Here is a 16,465-nt window from a genome sequence, read left to right on the forward strand (position 1 = left end):
GAGATTTGGGATCTGGCGAGCTCGCGCAGCGAGCGAGCTGTGTTGCGTTCTTTTTCCTCGCTGCGCTCGGAAAAAGCAAGCAATGCTTCGTCCTCGAGCGAAGCGAGAGCGAAACATGCTTGTCTTTATATTAAAAAGAAATAATCAAAGTTAAATTACAAACAAGGAAATACTGGAATGAATATGAAGATGTCAAGAGCGAGTACCAATGCAGTTGATTGGGAACAAGGGAATTTCATAAGAACATTACGTTAGTATCTGGTGCTACTGCTGCGTAATCATAATTGATACTTACACCCCGAAGGGTAATCCTCGAATTCATGAGGGACCAGACCGCGCACCTAGTGTTTCTGTATCATCTGTGTCCATCGCAGCAACGTAATCTAGTAGACATACTTTTTACCCGTAGGGTCGGTCTATTAAAATAAAGAAGCACGACAGAGGACTTGAAGTGATGCATCGCAGTAGTAGCGGAAGAAAAGACGATGGAGAGGCGCGAAACAGTTGATGTTGGAGGTGGCGGGTCAGGACAAAGGTCACGTCGCCTACAAAGTTAAGCGTCAGAAATCGTACTGCACCTCGAGAGAGCAGCCAACGTACCGGGATGTTTGAGAGAACAGAGCCAAAGGACAAGATTTTGGATCCAGGTCCCTTTTTATATTCGCAGCTGGGATTCAATGCATTAGTTGACGCGTTCCTGCTGTCTTATACCTGGATTACGTTCGTAAGCGAATCGTACTCCTGAAGTTTACGTTGGAGGCATCGACGTAAGTCGAGGAAGATAGCCAGAATAATACCAATCTCGCTACCTGTGTTTGACAGAAGATAATGAAGTGCCTCATGTACACCATACTACGTTCAAAGTGCACAGAAAAGATCTAAAGGTTAGCTTTAGTTTCTTGGAAATATTAGGATGCATTCAAAGAAAGCAACAGAAAAACGAGCACCTATGTTCATGGCAAAGGTGTGGGATCTCGTGTAAAGTCACGTCTTAAGCAAGATGCAGACCTATGATGCACAGTTTTGACATACAGCTATCAATTGATACGGAAATATGATTAAATCTACAAAGATATTTATTCCACTAACATTGCAGGATTTATCTAATATTGTTCTGCAAGGCAAGCTACTTGATAACTGTGTTGTTCTATCCATACTGTTTGTCTTATATCAAACAACTCTAAAACACAGCCTTCCAATATTACAATGTGTCCTCGATAATTTCAAGGCCTCGGTTACAGGATTTAGCTTGAAAATAGCGATATTTGGAAGTTGACGGCAGAAGTCTTAAAAGGAACCTAGTGCAAAGTATAAGAAGACGGTTTGCGGATTTGTTTCGAAACAGCAAGAAGCTAGATTTTAGGTGTAGTATTTTCTCAAACATCGATTCGTGCGAGCGCCGGTCTGAGTAAGCCGGAATTCGACGGCGCTGTGCTTGCCGTAGCGAAGCGGATGCAAAACCGGCAGAGAATGGAGGTTTATGAAGGCCAAGCGAGTTTATTCTACAGACTCGTATCAGCCATGTGCTTCAGCGAACCAAGCGCAGCGAGCGAAGCGAAGCGTGAAGCGCTTGTCAAACAAAAATTGGAGAGATGGACTCGATCAAGCCCAGTAATCTATAACTACCACAGTAATGGCCCAAATGATGAAACAACGACAAGGTTTTCTCAACGACGCAGCAGTGCTTTCCGATTTTTTCTACTGACATCCAGTCTTGTCAACAACCAGTTGCCGGGAAGGACAATGGCTTTTAAATGATTTGAGGGAGCCCGGGTGCTCGGACAACGCCGGTCATTTTGCCAAAACGCACGTGAAGGAAGTTGTAATTCTCCGCGCGAGCATGGAGGACCGAGGAGGTTGGTATATCAGACTGCAAAAACGCGTCTCCACATCTATGTTTGCCAGAGATAATCTACAGCCATGCTTGTCTTTATCGTTGGTAAAACCTTATCAGCAGCCTATGGTTACACGGACTTAAGTATTAGCAACGAATGTTCCGTAATCAATCTATGATGGTTCTTCTGTAGGATGGTAATATTTTGTTTGTCTGAAAAGGTTTGACTCCTGTAATTAATCATGTAGGTTATCGTTAAGGAGAAAGCAAATGCACTTGCTTGACGATGCAACGACCTTCAATCAATCTTAAAGATTTGCAACTTTCTCTGCTGGATACGCTTAGCTTGGAACGAGATTAAGTTTTTGTATACACTGAGGATGGGGTTCGTGCATTTCGCCGGCTTTGAAGGATAGCAACAAATGAGAAGTTTGCTGGGTGTGAATGTGGGACTTTTTTTCTTCTTTCTCCACTTTTTTTTCGGGATCGAGTTTTTTTCTGCTTCAAACTCTTCCACCACCACCCTTCTCCAAACGCAACACACCCACGGCAAGCAAAGCTCTTAGCCAAGTCTTTTTCAACTTTTTTGTTGCAAGTCTTGACTCGTATACTTTTTGCGCTAATACCCCCTACTCATGGCGGACAACTCGATCAAAATCTTCACGGGCAATTCACACCCTGAGCTCGCAAAGCTCGTGGCTCGCCGTATTGGTATCGATTTGGCCAAGGCTGTTGTCATGAAGTATTCGAACCAGGAAACTTCAGTGACCATTGGCGAGTCCGTCCGTGACGAGGACGTGTTTATTATTCAGTCCGGTTGTGGCGAAATCAACGACAATCTTATGGAACTGCTGATCATGATTAACGCCTGCAAGACGGCTTCTGCGCGCCGCATCACTGCCGTCATTCCTTGCTTCCCCTATGCGCGCCAAGACAAGAAAGACAAGAGCCGTGCTCCTATTACGGCGAAACTGACTGCAAACATGCTGACAGTTGCTGGTGCCAACCACGTTATTACTATGGATCTTCATGCGTCACAAATCCAAGGTTTCTTCAACGTACCTGTCGACAACTTGTACTGTGAACCGTCCATGATCAAGTATATTTCGACGAGAATTCCCAACTGGACTAATGCCATTATTGTCTCCCCCGACGCTGGTGGTGCTAAACGGTAACTCTATTTTTTGGTATTGTTTTGTTGCTCTCGTGACTCACGTCGAATAATTCTTGTCCTTCCAGTGCCACCTCCATTGCTGACCGTTTGAATTTGGATTTTGCATTGATTCACAAAGAGCGCAAGCGTGCCAATGAAGTATCCCGCATGGTGCTCGTGGGTGACGTTCGGGATAAGATTGCTATTTTGGTCGATGACATGGCAGATACATGCGGTACTTTGGGTCTCGCAGCCAAGACCCTCGTGGAAAACGGTGCCGAAAAGGTTTACGCCATTGTCGCCCACGGTATCCTCTCCGGCAAGGCTATCAAAGTGATTAACGAGTCCATGATTGAAAAGCTTGTCGTCACCAACACTATCCCTCACGAAGATAAAATGGCTATTTGCCCAAAGCTTGACGTTATCGATATCTCAGCTACTCTGGCAGAAGCCATCAGAAGGTAAGCATAAGACGCGGATGTAGCGTATCATTGAACCAGGAGCTGATGACACATTTCCTCCATTTTCTAGAACACACAATGGTGAATCTGTATCTTATCTCTTCTCGCATGTTCCTGAATAAGCGTATAGAAAGAAGAAAAAGTCCATTTTTTATATATATTCATTCAACCGTCAGAAAAAGCTCTTGTTTGCTACCTCGTTTTCACATTTTCTCATATTCTTCCACATTAAAATACATCGCATAACTCGATCCTGTTTTTGCATTTGCGACATGTTTTGTGTGCATGCCTAGCTTACATGGAGCCTCGGGCGCAAAGTTGACGGTCATAACCAGTTCCTTCTTTCGGCTTTGTATGCTTGGTATATATAAAAGTGCTTGGCAGCAACGAGAGTAGGGCAATAGAACTAATAAGACTTTGGAAAAAATGTAACTCGCTGAGAGCCGTGAGGTTTAGACTCTTCAGAGCCATGCTTTATATTCGGTTACTGTCTATAGAATAAATATACAGTTTTTTCTCTATTTTTTCTTCTTCTTCATTACTTGAAAAGCAAAGTCGCAGGAGGCTGGGAGCTTATCTTCGTTTCTCGGCCCTCAGACAATCGCTATTGTCTTGTGTTCGCTGCTGCCACTCTCGGACGATCTTTCACATAATCGAACACAATATCACGCCACTCTAAGAGAACAGGCAGACCGAGCCCGAAAGCTTTGCAGCTCTGCAATCGTTCTTCGGATTTTGATAGGCATCCGCGGTGACAACTTGGTTAAAACATACCATGATCCGTCCACGAGACATTCTTGATTCCTCTTATGTACCCTGGAGATTGCTCGGAGCGACCTCCACCAACATGACCAGAGCTCATCTTGATTTTATCATATATTTCTTGGAATTATCTCTCTTCGGGAGCTTCTTTATATGTGGGTCGTCATAGTCCATGACGTCCTCAGGACCACCTATCAATTCGATGTTAACATACACCTTTTCCAAAAATTAATGTTGCTGCAATTTGTCGTTTTGGTGTATGAATGTTTATAAAATTTCACAAAATGCGACATTACTTTTGGGAAAAAGTGTATGAGTATTCGGACCTCATCGTGTGCCTGACTATGAGCCAGCCTGTGTGCTTCGGCCTTTAGATCCTCTCGATTATCGAAGATCTTGTTCAAGAGATGAGAGATTGCGCAGAGAATGCGCTTTAGTTTCGTGTCCGAGGCACCTTAAATATCATGCGAGATTGTGTCCGAAGACCATTTTTCTTTTGTGTCCTTTGTCAAATATTGTTGCAGTTCCCCGGCTAGAGCGTCCGTCACGATAGCGAGTATTCTTGATCCGCTACGTCGTAAACAGAAATCAAGTCTCGCCGCTACACCTATTTCCTAGGCGCCGGTATACGAGCGTCTCAAGCACGGAATGGCGGCCAGAACATCAAGTAAAGGTCAAACTCGCAAGTCTTCTGCATATATCCAGACAGTAAAGATCGATGGTGTATGTGTTGTAGAGTCCACTGCTTGGCGAACCGACCACCCTTTCAGAAAACAGAAACCCCGTTTACAACACTGTCAAAAGAGGCACACGACGGTTGCTGAATGTTAACGGTCCCTTCACGGGGTGCTTTGCTCTTCTTGGAGATCACTTAAAGCAACACGAGTCAGCATCCACAGCGATAGGAAACTGATGAAAGACTGGCGTGCTTCTGGCTTTCTTCCTTTCGTAGCGGTTTGTAAAAGCAAAACAAGACGTAGTTTTGTCACCTCTGTAGATGATTCTCGCGTACTTACAGTAAACTAATGTTATGGCGACGAGAGTGTGAAGAGCCGGAAAGAGGCGCAGCTTCCGACGCCTTGCTGCAGGAAGTAGCTTTGCCTTTCATAGTATCCGCTGAACGTTGTTCCTAGCAAGGAACCCATTAAGTGTTGCAGTTCACGGCAGCATGCTCCTTGGGACTGGCTGGGATACTCTCTCTCAACCTGCACACTTTTACAGCTTTATCTATGGGCGTTTTATACATTACGGCGAAAATATTTGTCATTCATACTATACGTATAAGATAACATTGATACGAAATGACATGTTAAATTGCTCTTTTGATATGATTGTTTTATAATGAAATTTAGATTTCATTATTCTTCGGATGTCTTGTGCCATGTTTTCATCACTGGCCAAATATGAAGATCCTTTACAAGTTGCTCATGTCTCTGCCCCTGAAGACCATGGTGCATGAAATGACCAAAAAGCCACTCAAAATGAAAAGTCACGATTTCTCATCCGACTGAAACGGTGACCTTCCAAGTAGAGCGGGAAATAGCTATCTCGTCTGCGTATTATGGCCGCTGCAAAAAAGACAAAGTCGCCCGGGCGTAAAGAGCATAAGGCTCGTATCGCCAAGATGCACCGAAAGCTTGAGAAGGCTGCAATCAAGGCTGCAAATGCTGCGGTCAATGTGAAGAAGGAAAAAGGTGCGGTTCATGTATAGCTTGATCGTGGTCGTCTCTTCCCAGATCTAATCTTGTCAATAGACCAGAAACGAAAAGCTGACAAAAAGAACAAGAACGAAGACAAGATCAGCAAATCCGACGTGAAGAAGAAGGACGGAAAAGCCGAGAAAAAGGAAGGAAAGAAAACTAAAGCAGACCAGAAAAGCACCAAAGCCAAGTCTGTTGCCGCAAAAGATAAAAAGAAAAAGAAGGAGAAAAAGTAAGCAATGCATATTCAGGAAGGAATCATATATGATAAGTAACGTTGCCCACTGTGTAGGCTTTCTGTGGACGAGCTGCTGGCAGTTGCTGAAGAAACCGGCGAATCCGACGCAGCCATGAGCGAAGATGATGACGATGAACCAGAGGAGACTGAGGAACCTGCAAAGAATGCAGAGACGAGGCAAGCTTATATTGGTCGTAAATTTGGATCATTATCATGGATCTAACTGCTGATTTGCCAACAGAATGTCCGTAGAAGATTTCTTCAAGGGCGGTTTCAAAGCTAGCGATTCTGAAGATGAAGAGGCGTCTGATGATGACGACGGTGAAGAGGAAGATGAGGATGAGAATCTCATCGATGACGAAGCAGTAGAAGACGATGATGAAGAAGGCGACGAAGAAAATGAGCCAGCGAGTGTTGAAGCCATGGATGAAGACGACGACGAGGAGATAGAAGATGAAGACGATGAGGACGATAGTCTAGATGGATTTGTTGTCGACGATGATGAAGAAATTGAACAAGAAGAATCCAGCGACGATGACGTCTCTCAAGGAAGCGACGCAGAGGTGCAAGAAAAGGATGACGATGGAGCAGCATTTTTGAGCGACAACGAAGAAACACCATTCCTTAGTGATAATGACCAGGAAATGAACGAGGATGAAGAGGAAGAAGAGGACGGCCAGGATGAAGATCAGGCCGATATGGTCTTGAAGAAAGAGACGGTTTTGGAATGGATCAACCAAGTGGAATCTAAGCGCAGCGTCAAAGATATGCGCAAATTGATCGTCGGATTCAAATCTGCAGTAACCATGACTGACGAAGAAAGCAAACCCGATGGTCTTGTGTACACAATTACTGACTCTGAAGGTACATATACATTAACACGAGGAAGCTGATATGATAGATTATGGACTGACAACGTTACCTAGTATTTAACTTGGTCATTGTGGCAACCATGCGAAACGCGTCTGTCATATTCTCGAAAATACTGCCAACGAAAAAATCACCTGCAATGTCATCGCGATGGGCTATGCAAAAATCAATGGTCAAGCAATACCTTACTTATCTCCTTCAATTACTAAAGAACTTGACGGACTCGGATATGCTCTACTTGGCTATCAAGGAAGCTGAAAAGTGCTCTTTGTACTGGGCATGCTTTGACCGAATGGCTAAATTGTACATGAAGGTGTTGCTTGATCATTGGGCCAACGCGGCTCTTTCGGATCATGTCCGCATCCAGGCATTCCTTGCGTTACGGTCACTCTCTGTCACACACGTGGATACAAACAGACTCCAAGAGACTCATTATCTGGAGTTATGTTTGAAGAATATTTATCTCACATTTGTACGAAACTGCAAAGATACTACTGTACACACGTTACCGGCAATCAATATGATGCGAAACTTGGCAGTACAACTTTACAGCATTAACCCAGATATCTCATATCAGCAAGCATTCGTATACATCCGACAACTGGCAATCCATCTTCGCAGCGCTATGCAACTCAAAACAAAGGCAAGTTGGTGTTTATGCTTTTGGGTAATGAAGACTCTAGCTCTGACAGTTGTTTCATTATACAGGCTAGTTACCAACCTGTATATAATTGGCAATATGTCCACTGCATTGATTACTGGTCAAATATGTTGGCCAACTGCTGTCAGGACAAGGAATCACCGTTGCGGCCATTGATCTATCCTTTGACCCAGGTTGCACTCGGTGCCGTTAAGCTTATCCCGACTGCACAGTATTTCCCTCTGCGGTTCCATATCTTGAAGAGTGTGGCAACCCTGGGCAAGGCCACGGATGTTTATATCCCACTTGGACCGTACCTCTTTGAACTATTCGAAAACCCTGAATTACTCCACCAAGCAAAACCATCCACATTGAAACCATTAGATTGGGATGTGCATCTTCGTGCACCCAAGCAGTATTTGCATGGCCGTGTATACCAGGTAAGACGCTAATCATTTAAACCTATAATCGCATGCAGATGTAACTGATATATGCGTGTTGAATAGGATGGTGTTTTTGAACAGCTTGAAGCTGCCTGTCTGGACTATTTCAAGTCATATTATCATCACATTGCATTCCCAGAGATGGCCATCCCCGCTATATCTTCAGTAAGTCACAAAAGAATCTTTTAGGCTTTGAAAGCGGAACACTGACACTGATAATTGCTTTAGATCAAGCGGTTTGTAAAGAAGACAAAATGCAAAAATCCAAAAGGCATCAAGCGCATGAAGGATTTGGCAAAGAAGGTAAAGATCGAAAGCAAATAGGTAAAGCCCTGATACATGTGGTTTTACTAATGTACCGTCTCTTGCAATTGCAGCTCGAGCTCAAGGCAAACTTTGTGCTCACTTCACGGTCAAAGGTTGACTTTAGTCCTGCAGATGAAGCTAAAGTACAAGAATTTATTGAGGATATGCGTCAAAAGTTACAGTAAAATTTACATCGTTTCTTTCTTTTTCATTATTGGAAATCTTTCAAAGCGGCTTCGAGTTTGGCCTTGCTAAATTTTATCAAGTCTTCATCGTACTCTTGATAAGCCTTCAATACTTCTGGAGTTGCATCCGCGTCTTGACAAATGAATTATTATTAAGCAACATGTCATGAATGCATCAATATGTTGACAAACAGTTACCTAAACGAGGTAGCATCTCCTGCTCCTTGACAACGTCATTCGGCAAGGCATAGAACATGCGAGCTAGCAGAGGAGGAATTTCTAAGTCTAAATTATTTTCTCCAGCGTTAGATCAGTCGTCTTACCATTGATGCTTTCATCCTCAATAAGCATGAGCACGGCTCTGACGACAGTACTCATGTCTGCACGAGGAAGTTTGCGCATAAGCTTAAGCATAGGAGTCATATGCTCCTCTGGAATAGGAAAAGGAGGACGAATCAAGTCGGTTTCTACATAATTTCTTCGAGTAAGATATTGTGAGAAGTCTTGAGTATCTGGTTCCTTTAACTTGCCAACGAAGTACGGGCAGACTGCGTTGACACGAATGTTGCATATCTGCGGCAGCGTTTTAAAGCTTTTGGTCCAGCCAACAACGGCGTGCTTGGATGCAGCGTACGCTGCAGACGAGCTAGAGGAACGCCACTCAATATTTCTGCAACGTCTTTCATTGATGTAATGCCTTACTCTGCAGTGTAGAATCCGTAGAACGACGCACAGTTAACGATTACACCGCCACCATATTTGGCGAGATAACGGATGGCTACCTTGGTGCCCTTGATTACACTGATCGCATTCACATTCATGGATACTTCGTCCGCTTCATCTGTATTTTACATCGATTTGCACCGATAGATATGTTGAGTTCATAGCTTATCAACAAAGAGCAATGATAATCATGTACCATCCAAAGGCCCAAATACAATATCGGCATGTGCACTGGTGCCGGCGTTTAGAAATGCAACCTATAAAAACATAAATGCTTAGATGCCGTTGCTTGAAAGTAGGCTATGCATATTGTGATCAGAATATTCCTTACATCCACACGGCCAAACTCCTTTTCAGCTCTCTGGAAAAGAGATATATTGTCTTTGTACTTTACAACGTTTGTATGGTGATAGACTGCTACCCGCGAGCCAGCTCTGGTTATATCACGTGAATATATATGTGCGTATATCAACATTGTTGACCCTACCTTTCATTGAATTCCTGGGCTGTTGCTTGACCAACGTCGTCGAGTATGTCCCCGAGCACTACTCGTGCTCCCCGGGATGTAAGCGCGAGAGCTACGGCTTTGCCTATACCTCTGCTGCCACCAGTGACAACACATACACGATCTTTGAGCTCCAGGGAGTCCTTTGCCATTATGATGCTGGTACAAAAGCGATAAAAAAAAGAGGTGAAGAAGTTAGAAAGAAAAAGAGACGCCGCGCACCAGAGGACGAAAACCCGCTTTTTATTCTCACCATGCATAATTGTCAAACGTAATCAGGTTTCCGCTTAGGTTACCCGGAAAAAAGTATAGACATTCACAAACAAACCGCTTGTGGTTGACAGAGGCCCAGTACTATGTTCGTATTCTGCTTTACAGTGTTGACACTATTCGTTATGTAAGTCAAAGCGTTAGTATTTAAGCTGGCTATCTGAAGTTATATTACACTCAATGATTCTCGACCGACTGTTACACGCCCATAGTCTAAAGATTGCGGGTAGTGGAATGGGTGAGAGAAGAAGTTTCATTTAGCCCAGCGAGATATCACTACCACCGAGGTCCGATGAACGCGGGAAGCTGGGCATCCACGACTGGAAGCTAAGAAATGGCCCATCGGCATCTTGCTATAACCATGCTCAGTTCACTAGTGTATTTACAGGTAAATATCCGCATTATCGACAGATTCTGTGAAGGCCCAATGGTTTGCCAAGTCGAAATTTACTTGCCATGTCTTCCAGTTTTTACGCTGGATCGTTACGGTACCAATGCATGCACGTACTACTTACGGGGATTACGAGTTGGGTTAAAGTAAAGTTGTTTTATTGAAGGTGAGAAAGCCGTTGCTCTTTTACGGTAAGCACATACAGAATAAGTGTTTGTGCCATCGACGGCTGCTGGGAACTTTCGTTGCATCCATGCTGCCAGTAGCCGCATTTCATCGCCGTTAAAATATATCTCAGTTCAGGTGCCGCCTTTCTATCATTGCCGGAATCGGGCTTGATGCCAATGCCTTTGCCCTATCTGGTCTTGAAATCCTCCTGTTCAGAATGGCTATGACCGCTGGAGACATTGTCGAGGTCATCACCATATTCCACCCGTTCGTGCAGCCACGGCAGGCAGATAGTTTCAAAGACACTCATACGGGAAAGAAAGGTTGATAAGGAAACAAGTTGCCAAGCAACGAATTTATTTGAAACCGAACATCACATCCTACTCAGCCGCGATGCGACGTCCATATTCCATAAGGGATTTCCATCGGACACAACAACCTACCCTTCCGAAAGTATCTCGAACAATGCAATGTCTAATTTGTTGGATTGTTGATCTGAAAACCATAAGAGCTGAAACAAGCTGCTCAGGTTATTGCGCGTTGGGATGGCTATGCTGTTACAACGAAGTCCAGCTGAGTTCATCAACTGTACCTGCAGTGTCGTTGTTGAGGAATTTTCTGCAACAGCCATAATCTGACCGCTGCCACCGTCAAGGTCAAGCGCGATTCGTTAATACGCTAGATCATTTTTAGATGAATTATTGGATGTTGTGTCCGAGGCCATGATATTCTGAATATGTGTCCGAAAACTTGTGCTTGCTGGGCTTAAATGTTGTGTCCAAAGGAAAGACAGTGGTTAAGGAAAATACCCCGTGTCCATCTGAACCCACAGCGATGCTGGTAAGCAACTGAATGAGTAAACGGTAAACAGTAGCTTTTAGTGCCAGCAAAATACTAATGATGTGCAGAACCACAAGGATCTCACCAACAACTTCAAGGGTACAAGCATGCGTGCGCTCGACTGGGCTTCATTTGGAGTAGCTCACTTGGGACACGCCCTGGAGGGTTTTCAACAACGCTTGCCCTTGGTGCAGAGAAGGCGAGACGCAGAGTGCATTGCACATGCACTTCACATGAAATTGATCAGGTAATTTACATATCAGTTACTAGAGCAACGCTAAATGTCATGCGCTAATGTTATGCTACTCTGTTTACCTAGTTGTTTGAGCTCCACCTGGAGGAGTGCGTTTGGGATACACCCTGGAAGATTTTGAATAGCACTTGATTTCAGTGCAAAGCAGCCGAGATACAGAGCTTACCGCCGTCTGTATTTATGACCATATTCGATGCGACTTCGTAAGTAAATAGCAGCTTTTCTGTATATGATCCCCTGTTAACCATGACAAGTATATTTCCTGTATAGAGTTCATTTCAACACTTGTATCAATTCTGATATTGCTGTACCTTGTCGAGATTTTGTCCACGTTAGCGAGGCTTTCTCAACGGAGTGGTGCGTGTTAATGTTTTATCCGTTGGCGTTCAACAAGCTATTGTACCAGTTACGCTGCCGTATCATCCATGCACTTCCTGTAAGCTGTAATGTTATAGCGAAGCCTATAACCGCAGCAGCTAGCAATATCTAGAGACTCTTAGCGAGCACTGGTATTCACGAGCACTTTCCAGAACCTTCACTAACGCAGCAGTACCTTGTACAGTATAAATAGCCCCCATTTCACTCGAATAAACCATAGAATCAGTGTTCTCTTCTTCCTTTATTTCCCCTTAGCAATTGTATCACTAGTTGACCTTGCTGAGCTAGAAAAACGGCCACGACTGCAACATGTAACCTCAAAGTCCTTTTACATTTGTACAAAGCTAACAGTAAAACATTTATTGCCCATTTTCTGTAATGCCAACCCAATTCTCCAGGTCTTGATAAGTCTGTACCTGTCAATCCTCTAATATCCATGATCATTTTCTTGGCTCAAACGCAAATGCTGGTAACGCAAAAAGCTATGCTTGGCAGCGTGAAGTGATTTTCAAACAGCGCCAAAATACAATATATGAATGAAGTCACACTAGGTGACTGTATGATGATGATGTTGTTCGCGAGAATCAATTCAGCAATAAAGGATACAATATCTTTACTGGCGAATTAGATCTTGGACTTTATTGTTCTGACAACGTATATCTATATCTATTTACAAGGAAGCTTCTGGAGGATACGAAGTGTACACGTCTATGAGTGAACTTGCTTCACTTAGCGAGTACCTTCCCGGTAACGCTGGAATATTTCTCCGAGCCAGCCAATCTGACACGCCCGGCTTAATAGTTTTTCCAACTGGACTAAAGGTTATTCAAGGTTTCTGATCCCCGACACTTTCAGGTACGGGCGCTATGGCGAAATGGATAACGCGCCAGACCCCGGATCTGGAGATTGAGGGTTCGAGTCCCTCTAGCGTCGCATACCGGGTTTTGCCGCAAATAACGATGGAGTATATGTTTTTGAAGCCTTTTTAGGTATATCGGACTTTAAACTTTTGCGCAAGGAGCCGAGTTGATAGAACTTGACAAAGCAAAGTAGGTTGTTTAATACTCGATTATACGAGTGTTGAACAGTATCAGAGAAAGAAAGAAAAGGGGAGAAAAAGAAGAGAAGAGAGTTGTTACAATGAAAGAGATTTTGTGTTGCTACGTGAAAGTTAAGCGTATTGCAAATGCTCAAGTTTGGGCGGTTTATTCTATTTTCTTGTTTCGAGAGCTAATGGTATTATTTCCGCTATATGATAATAGAATGGGCTAATAAATACAGTACTTTTGTGCCTTAGTTAACATTCATTGGATGCAACTGCAGATGTCACAGTCTGTGGAGGAACATACGTTCCTCAAAGGACTTTTTGCTTCGATCCATTTGCGCTGCTGGTGACCGACGAATATCCAGCAATTCTAGCTCCAGTCAGTGATATTGCAAGGCACGTGGTAACCAACTTGAATTCTAGGGCAGAGCTTCTGGAATTACCAGATAAATCTCTCTCTTGAAAGCAGCGAAAAATTTGCTGATAACGATATCGCATAGGGCGCTCATGTTCGCATGCATATCGTTTACCATGCAGACACTATAATCCCTTAAATATGCTTCTTCTTGACAATTCATTTCACCCGTGACTAATCTTTCCTTTTGGAAAGATGCCATGCATGCGCTTGTCGGCTTCTTATGCCGTCGCCCCAAAGTCTCCAGAGAGCAAGAGGCTATGTTGGCGCAAGTCCTTTCTTAAGGAAGGTATTTGAGATATAAGACCGTTCCAACGAACGACGATGTTGGTGGCCAAACGTAAACAAATCTGTACGACGATACATTGCAACATGCGACAGCTGTCAACGTAACAAGGCATCACATCAGAAACCAGCAGGACTCATACAACCACTGTCAGCACCTACAGGAAGATAGGAAGTCAATATCAAAGCATTTTGTGACACATTTACCGCTTACCAATGATGAACACGATGCAATCATAATGATTGTCCATCGATTTAGCAAACGCGCACATTTCGTACCATGCAAGAGTACTCGTCCATATAGGGTCTCCATTTCTTTTTCAACGGTGCTGATGGATTTTTTGTCCTTCAAGCTACCGGGGGGACAATATGTCGTTCGGTAAAGAAAATAAGGTACATATAATAGAAAATGGTAGCACCAGATAGCAATAAACATTGCTATACACTTTTTCCCAAAAGTAATGTCGCATTTTGTAAAATTTTACAATACATTTATACAAATTGCAGCGACATTAATTTTTGGAAAAAGTGTAATGTGGCTCATTCCCAGTAAGAAGGTATGATATGCATTTACGAGGAGCACATGTATCTGCCCAGGTAACCGGACGTAAATCTCCAAGGCAAGCATCATACTGCTCGTTTTACAGTAGAGAAGAAAAAGTAAATTCCATCGAGGAGTTGATTCTTCAGCTAAAGTATACTCGCCCAACTTTGCCGGTTGTGTTACAAGTTTTCTAATTTCACGGTCCTGTTCCCGGAAACTGCTAGTTGACAGTCCAGATGAACGAAGCATATATTGGTCTTCTTTATACGTACAATCGAGTATTATTATTACATTGTATGCTCCTATGGTGTAATCCTTATTGAAGCCTTGTGAGATTGAATGTGTAAGCTTGTTGACTGTCTTTTGTATTGATGTTTTCAACCTGTAATGATATTCATTCCTTCGGACACAACATTTTCACAACATTTATGCCCAACGAACATAAGTCCTCGGACACAATACAATATCTAACTTGTTGAATCGTCGATTTGAAAACTGTGAAAAACTGAAACGAGCTGCCCAGGTTATTGCGCGTTGGGATGACTATGTTTTTACGACGAAGTCCAGCAGCATTCGTCACTTGTCCCTGCAGTGTCGTTGTGGAGGAGCTTTCCACCGCAACCATAATCTGATCGCTGCCACCATCAAGGCCTAGCACGATTCGGTACGATAGAATTGTCCTTCCATCATCAAGACTCCAACAATATCGCAAGCTAGACGAACAGGATCTCGCCACAATATTATGCGGCTGACATCGAAAAGAAACCAGAGTCTTGGGAGCTCTCTACCAAGCGGGAAGACACGATTCCGGAAACTAGAGATTGTTATATTGAAAAACAACGACAACAGCGAGCAGCTGGTGCTTGGAACGAAGGTGATGAACCGTTTGATAACGTCGCCGATTCGGGTTCATATTGACGAAGCGCCAACAATTGGAGCTTCGTCCTGCAGTGGGTATCGAGCCACAAAGAATATGCAAATATACCTCCTGCAGACGGTGCTGCAAGGTTTGATGGATTGGATTGGTAAGCAAATCGTGCTGTCGACCACGTCCACGCAACAACTTTTGCATCCCTACGACGAACACGTCGAATTACGCGAGTTAAGATCAAAATTCGATCGATTGTCGACCTACCTCTGCTGTCGTTCGTCCTCGGAAGCAGCGTACTCGACCGGTGACGATTTGGACGTATGAAGATCACGCTCTCACGAAAGAAGATACTGGCACAGATGACAAGCTTGCTTCTCATCTTTTCAAACAAATTGCTGTTTCTGTTTGGGAAGACAGTGAGCATGCAACGTCGAGTTCAGGGCTTGTCGCTGTCGTATTTACGGATTGATCAATGTTCAATGATGATGGAGGTGGTACAACAATTGGACTCCCTCATATTACAATCATCTACTAGTAGACTTAAATCTTTGCTTCTTATTTCATTAAAGGCACCTACCCAAAAGTCTCACAGTAATTTAGTGTTCCACCTTCCTGCCGAATATTTCAATCACACGCTTACGCAGAAAACGCAGCCCAAAGGAAAACTGCTACAGAGACTCGATGCAATTCTTGCTCTCTTTACAAATGATATTTGACCGTTCTAATCATCAATAACAAAGAACTCGACAAGGAATTGGGTAAGATAGCAGAAAGCTGTATTTGCCTATCTTGACCGTTTCCTTCATCATTGCTCTTGCATATCTGTATAACTATTCCGGTGTGGCTTCTCTTTTTATAAGTGGCATTGTTGCTAGACCTATGTATTCTGCTAATTGCATAGAAAAAGAAAAGAGCGATGAGTGTGGAAGGGTCTAATTCTTGGATACTTTACTGCATATATAAAAACTGTTGGCGTTTGGAGCATCAAATTGCACGACAATTAAGACAAATTTAAACCTTTGGAACCAAATTAATAAATATTCTTGTCGATCTAAGGACGACGAAAACTTACCATATTGGTTTAAATTTGCCATGTAGTGCAGTTGCTCCAAATGTAAACTGGGTCAATCAGTAAAATATCCAGGTATTATAGGCTTGTATCCCTTTTTACTTACCGAGTCATCT

The 16,465-nt window shown here is 43.4% G+C and overlaps 6 protein-coding genes and 1 non-coding gene across 7 annotated transcripts; 6 read left to right on the forward strand and 1 right to left on the reverse strand.

Annotated features, from left to right (window-relative positions):
• Positions 1-2,469: 2,469 nt before the first annotated feature.
• Positions 2,470-3,570, forward strand: VTP01DRAFT_7225 (uncharacterized protein; the record flags this gene model as incomplete). The annotated part of the gene is made up of 3 exons (XM_069386214.1): positions 2,470-3,005; positions 3,074-3,448; positions 3,519-3,570. The coding sequence occupies 3 exons, from the start codon at positions 2,470-2,472 to the stop codon at positions 3,568-3,570; spliced, it is 963 nt and encodes a 320-aa protein (XP_069234512.1).
• Positions 3,571-5,771: 2,201 nt separating this feature from the next.
• On the forward strand, positions 5,772-8,592 carry VTP01DRAFT_7226 (uncharacterized protein; the record flags this gene model as incomplete). The annotated part of the gene is made up of 9 exons (XM_069386215.1): positions 5,772-5,904; positions 5,965-6,142; positions 6,203-6,325; positions 6,390-7,012; positions 7,075-7,661; positions 7,727-8,098; positions 8,165-8,266; positions 8,330-8,404; positions 8,479-8,592. The coding sequence occupies 9 exons, from the start codon at positions 5,772-5,774 to the stop codon at positions 8,590-8,592; spliced, it is 2,307 nt and encodes a 768-aa protein (XP_069234513.1).
• Positions 8,593-8,618: 26 nt separating this feature from the next.
• On the reverse strand, positions 8,619-9,972 carry VTP01DRAFT_7227 (uncharacterized protein; the record flags this gene model as incomplete). Its single annotated transcript, XM_069386216.1, has 8 exons — positions 8,619-8,725; positions 8,791-8,853; positions 8,916-9,059; positions 9,123-9,238; positions 9,295-9,433; positions 9,512-9,572; positions 9,647-9,749; positions 9,803-9,972. The coding sequence occupies 8 exons, from the start codon at positions 9,970-9,972 to the stop codon at positions 8,619-8,621; spliced, it is 903 nt and encodes a 300-aa protein (XP_069234514.1).
• A 298-nt stretch (positions 9,973-10,270) lies between these two features.
• Positions 10,271-10,977, forward strand: VTP01DRAFT_7228 (uncharacterized protein; the record flags this gene model as incomplete). Its single annotated transcript, XM_069386217.1, has 3 exons — positions 10,271-10,328; positions 10,558-10,621; positions 10,785-10,977. The coding sequence occupies 3 exons, from the start codon at positions 10,271-10,273 to the stop codon at positions 10,975-10,977; spliced, it is 315 nt and encodes a 104-aa protein (XP_069234515.1).
• A 506-nt stretch (positions 10,978-11,483) lies between these two features.
• Positions 11,484-12,232, forward strand: VTP01DRAFT_7229 (uncharacterized protein; the record flags this gene model as incomplete). Its single annotated transcript, XM_069386218.1, has 5 exons — positions 11,484-11,489; positions 11,558-11,736; positions 11,809-11,831; positions 11,888-11,945; positions 12,013-12,232. The coding sequence occupies 5 exons, from the start codon at positions 11,484-11,486 to the stop codon at positions 12,230-12,232; spliced, it is 486 nt and encodes a 161-aa protein (XP_069234516.1).
• Positions 12,233-12,980: 748 nt separating this feature from the next.
• VTP01DRAFT_t93 lies at positions 12,981-13,053 on the forward strand. Its single transcript has one exon. It is a non-coding gene; the product is annotated as a tRNA-Arg (tRNA).
• A 2,098-nt stretch (positions 13,054-15,151) lies between these two features.
• Positions 15,152-15,604, forward strand: VTP01DRAFT_7230 (uncharacterized protein; the record flags this gene model as incomplete). The annotated part of the gene is made up of 1 exon (XM_069386220.1): positions 15,152-15,604. One exon carries the CDS (start codon positions 15,152-15,154, stop codon positions 15,602-15,604), a length of 453 nt encoding a protein of 150 aa, XP_069234517.1.
• Positions 15,605-16,465: the final 861 nt, after the last annotated feature.

Source organism: Rhizomucor pusillus (assembly GCF_041956525.1).
Source record: "Rhizomucor pusillus strain CBS 183.67 unplaced genomic scaffold VTP01scaffold_32, whole genome shotgun sequence".
In the NCBI taxonomy this organism is placed as follows: domain Eukaryota; kingdom Fungi; phylum Mucoromycota; class Mucoromycetes; order Mucorales; family Lichtheimiaceae; genus Rhizomucor; species Rhizomucor pusillus.